The 5,000-nt window shown below is 50.0% G+C and overlaps 1 protein-coding gene across 5 annotated transcripts in view; it reads left to right on the top strand.

The window, feature by feature from the left end:
- LOC122255806 (agrin) overlaps window positions 1-5,000 on the top strand; it is a 528,413-nt gene that overhangs the window by 398,459 nt on the left and 124,954 nt on the right. For 2 of the 5 annotated variants that reach the window (XM_086555615.1, XM_086555616.1), the window contains exon 1: window positions 4,475-5,000. This exon is cut by the window's right edge and continues 134 nt beyond it. The exons of 1 other annotated variant lie outside the window; for it this stretch is intronic. In XM_086555615.1, the coding sequence (XP_086411741.1) occupies window positions 4,564-5,000 (437 nt within the window). In that variant the 5' untranslated portion in view covers window positions 4,475-4,563. Of the gene's footprint in view, window positions 1-4,471 lie in introns of those variants that run through there. 2 more of the 5 variants (XM_086555613.1, XM_086555617.1) reach the window with 2 other exon arrangements.

The following is a 5,000-nucleotide window of genomic DNA, read 5'->3' as shown; positions in this document are numbered from 1 at the left end:
CATAACTGATCAAATAGAGAAATAAAGATGATACTTTAATCAATAAAACACGAAGGAAGAATGTATGAATCAGGACATTGATATCTCATCTAAAAAAAAAAGAAAGAAAAAAACAATGCAAGCCCCCCAAAAAATGCATTGCAGAAAGCACAATTGCAGGGCCGCTTCCCTCCCTTCCTCGCGGCCCAGTACACACCCACGCCCGCACGACAGGACAGGCCCGAGGCACCATTTGCGGATACGGTCCACTTTGGAACGTGATACGACGCGAGGGCCACGGCGCCCCGAAGGCAAATCCACGGAATCCCGAAGTAGAGGATGGATGGGAGGGAGGAGGAGGGGTGGGGGAGGGGGTGAAGGAGGGGGAATGGCGGAATATGAGGGAAAAGGATGGGCGGGGGAGGGGGGACGGATGGGGGTAAGTGGGAATGGGAAGGGTGATGGGTGGGGGGAGTGGGGGGAATAGGTAGGGGAGGGAGAGGGAGAAAGATGGGCGGAGGTAGGGAGACGAATAGGTAGAGGCATGGAAGAGGATGAGCGAGGGTGAGGGAGAATGAAGGCCGGGGGGAGAGGGAGGAGGATGGACGGGGGAGAGGGAGAATAATATTTGGGTGGGAGGGTCAAAAAGATCAGCCGAAGAGGGAGGGAGAAAGAAGGATGATTGAGAATGGGTCTCTGTGTTCTCCCTGGATAATAGCAGAAGAGAATGGGTGAGGGGAGAGGGGAAAGGGGGGGTAGGAGGGAGGTAAGGGAGGAGAAATAAGAGGAAACAGGGAGAGTAATGTAATTCGACGCAAGGTCACGTGGAGCGAAAGGTGACACCACGGAATTTCGAAATAAAGGATGGGATGGGGAGGGGAGAGATGGGAGGGATAGAGAGATGGATGAGGAGGGGAGAGATGGGAGGGATAGAGGGATGGATGAGGAGGGGAGAGATGGGAGGGATAGAGAGATAGATGGATAGATGAGGAGGGGAGAGATGGGCGAGGGGGAGATAGATGGATGGATAGAGAGGAGTAATGAAAAAAATAAAATCATGATAATGATAATGATGATATTGACAATCGTAAGAATCATAGAAGTGATGACACTAGATATAATCATTACAATATAGAACAATAACAATAGTAACGACGATAATAACAATATAAATAACAAAGCCAACAACGATAATAACAGCACTAACAGCAGCAGCAGCAACAGCAACAATAACGGTAATGATAAAGAGAAGACAATAATAATAAAACTGATATGATAAGCGGTGATGGGAGACCGGAAAATGATATTTCTTCCTCCGAGAACAGAGATGCATTCCATCCAGCCGACTTATAATGGATATTGGTGTTTGGGGCCGAGACTCTGTGCTCACGTTGGATTACTCGCCTGTGCTGTCTTCATTCTTTCGTCTTTCTTTCGCCTCTGATTCTTCTCTCTTTCGTTTTTATCTTTCTTTCTTTCTTTCTTTCTGTCTTTTAGTATGTTCGATTTTGTTTGCCTTTTTTGTTTTTGTTTTCGTTGTTTTTTTATTGGTGTCTGCTTCTTCTTCTTTCTTTTATTTCTTCTTTTTTGTTTATTTCTTGTTATTTATTATGATTATCATAATCATTATCGTCAAAATGATGATGATAATGGTAATAATGATACTAATGATAACGATGATGATAATAACAGCAATATTAAGGATAATGATAATAATGATAATGATAATGATAATAATAACAACAATAACAATAAAACGATAATAACAGTAAAGATAATAAAGATAATAATGGAAACAAATCCTACCCGCTTCCTAGCAGACGCTTCCAGCATCCTCGTCGTACCACAGCTAAAGGGCTTATGAGACTCTCAACTTCCACGCAGCTAAGTGGTGAACGGAACCGCTTAGCGTGAGCGCGCGTGACGGTGTAATTACGTAAGCAGATAAGCACATGGGGGACGGGGAGAGGGGAGAGGGTGGTAGGAGGGGGAGGGGAGAAAGGAGAGGGTGGTAGGAGGGGGAGGGGAGAAAGGAGAGGGTAGTAGGAAGGGGAGGGGAGAAAGGAGAGGGTGGGGCTGTAGTTGGGTGGAAGAAGGAGGAGAGGTGGAGGACGGCATGAGGGAAGTAGTGGGTGAGTGGAAGAGATCAGGGGAAGGGTGAGAGGGGGAAGACGGCATGGGGGAGGTACAGTAGTAAGTGGGTGGAGGAGGGAGGGGAAGGGGGGGAGGGGGAAGAGAGGAATGGGTCGCTTTACGAGGAGGGAGGGGAAGGGGGTGGAAGGAGAGGGAGAGTGAAGAGAGGGGAGGATGGGTGGTTGGGCGGAGGGAGGGAGGGAGGAAGGGGGAAGAGGCAGTACTGCGATTAATTCAATTGCAATTGCAGCGTCGCCAACGGGGTGTAATTAAGAAGGCTGTGAAGACCTGCTGGTTCGTGACTCAGGAGAGGCGACAGGAAAGTGGCACTCGTCCCATTATCCTCGTTGTTCTTGTTCTTGTCGTCGTTTCAGAAATTCGCTTCTTCGACTACAACGCGACGAGAGCTATGATAACGATATGCAAATGACGACGGAATCGGGCGGCTATGCAATGTTAACCGTGGTCTGCGATAATCTGCAACCCCGAATCCCCTTGTGCCCCCACCCCGCCCCTCCCCCGCAGGCATTGTATGATGTGAGGACACTCACGCTCATGCTAATGGTGATGAGGTTTGGAGTTGATCGTTGTGTGAGTGATGTGGAGCGGACAGACACAGTCCCGTGGGGTGCTTTTAGGTGCGGACTCCATGTGATGTGCTGGCTTGCTTGCTTGATTGATTGATTGGTTTAGATGATTGGTGTTTTAGATGTTGGTTTAGGAGTTTGGTTGACGTGATTGAGAACAAATCGAACGGAACTTACGAAGCGTTTCAGTGGATTAAGTGACGATTTATTTTTTTTTATTACTAATACATGTTGCGGTTGAGGGGCAGGCCAGGATTTATGGGTCTGTTTGAGTGCATGAATTTTCTTATTCTTTTATGATATTTATTAGTTACTCTATAACGTGCTATTGTAATTAATCTTAAGGGTAAAGAGCTAACCAGAATTTTACATGAGGTAGTATGAGGTAAATAACAATCAGATAATTAGTTTCTTCTATTTTGAACTGACCCAAAACTCTAATGATTAGATATAACACTACTTTCTTAGCGCTTTTGACCCCCCTTTAAACTAATAACTTCTTGGACAACATCTTGACCTTGTTGGAGACGAGGTATCCAAGCTGTGTCTTTCTCCTCTAACGCCAGCTTCTGTTATTGCAGAGTTCACCGCCGCCTGATTTCCCCTGCGAGTTTTGATTGATGAAGATTCGGAAGATCGCATCGCTCTTTTCTGGCACCCATTCGAGAGAGAGACAGAGAGAGAGAGGGAGAGAGAAGGAGAAAGAGAGGGAGAGAAAGGGAGAAGGGGGAATGGGAAACGGGAGCGAGGAAAGGTGCAAGTCCTCTACACGACTAACCCCCTTTCTACTGACACTTTGCTCCTTTCTCCCGGCGTCTTCGAGAAGTGGCACTTACTAACTCCAAGAGCGACTAACTTCTTCTTCTTCTTCTTCCTCTTCCTCTTCCGGTGCTCATTGCCAGATGGCGCCACCTACTGCTGAAGGAGGTGGCACTTGTTACAGCCTATGTGGAGAAATGTTCTGAGACTAACACCAACTAACAAAGATCTAACGAAGATGTGCAGTAATTCTTTTAGAAGTTGTTAGAAGTGAAATAGGGGGTAACGAAAGAAACGAATGATCGCGTACACGGGGTTATTGTAAACACAAATAAAACGAGACAGAGTCTTGTTAATGTGAGTTTTAATCGTTTGTAAACCATATGAGAATATATATTTACTTGTGTAATTTTTCTCTATATCTAAATTTCAGTTTAACTGTCACTTGCTTTGGAAAAATGACAGGAATATAATAAATTCATAGAATGCTATTGAGGTATATGGATAATATTTGGCTGAAATTACTGTAATACATGAAATTTCTAGCTTTGGAATATTTTGCTAGAATGGTCAGAAAAATGGCACCCGGAGATTGCCGCGTCTGGTGAACAACAATTAAGGTGCGAGTGAGCGAAATTTGTCCAAACTTTGTGGTGTTCATTAGAGCAAGTAAGGTTTCGAGTGCATTCGTCATTTCTGAAGAAATTCCGAAGGGAGAGACTCGTGTGGTTCGGCGCGAGACGTGCTGAAGAAATCCATAAACCTAAGCGAAGAGGCGTGCCTTGCAGAGCGATCGCCGGGCGTCTGCCGAGAGCGATCGCGGGCGCGGGCGAGCGAGCGGCGTCTGTGAGTCCGGCATGAAGGGGGGGCGCGCGAGTGCCACGGCGGGCTGAGGGGGCGGGGTGCCCAAGCATGAGGGAGGAGGTCCGCGGTGGCCCCCTGTGCGACCCCGCCCCTCCGAGCCTGCCCCCTCCCGGCTCGCCCTTGGCTCGTCCGCCCGCCGACGCGCCCCTGCTGTACCATGAGATAGCAGCAGCCGTGGCCGCCGCGGTAGCAGTAGCAACAGCAGCTCTCGTAGAAGCGCCGCCAGACGAGGCCGGCCGCCATGACTAACGTGTATGCCCCGTACGGGCCCGTGCCCACCACCGTGGGCGTCACCGCCTCGCCCCGAATCAACGGATCGCTCGACCGCCGTGCCATCGTGGGCCGCGCCGCCACCATGGGCCGCTCGGCGACGCTGGGCCGCACCTACTCGGGCCACATCCGGCCGCACCCGCCGGCCATGGGCAGCTCGTACCAGGACATCCGCCGCTCGCGCGACCGCCTGGACCTGAAGGGGCCGCTGGAGCCGCTGCAGCCGCTCGAGGCGCTCGAGCCGCTGGGCGTGGAGGGCTGCGTGCTGCGCGGCTCCATGGAGAACTTCCCGCCGCTGCCAACCACCACGCTGGAGCGCCGCAGGAACGGCGGCCTTGTGTCGGGCGCCTGCAGCGTGCACGGCGGGACCCTGAGCCGCCCCGCGAGCCGCCCCGCGAGCAGGGCTGG

The sequence above is a fragment of the Penaeus japonicus genome, unplaced genomic scaffold (genome assembly GCF_977035675.1).
Source record: "Penaeus japonicus unplaced genomic scaffold, GWHDUDI00000001_assembly GWHDUDI00000031, whole genome shotgun sequence".
In the NCBI taxonomy this organism is placed as follows: domain Eukaryota; kingdom Metazoa; phylum Arthropoda; class Malacostraca; order Decapoda; family Penaeidae; genus Penaeus; species Penaeus japonicus.
Note: the sequence above shows the minus strand (reverse complement) of the source record. Positions and strands in the feature narration are given on the sequence as shown.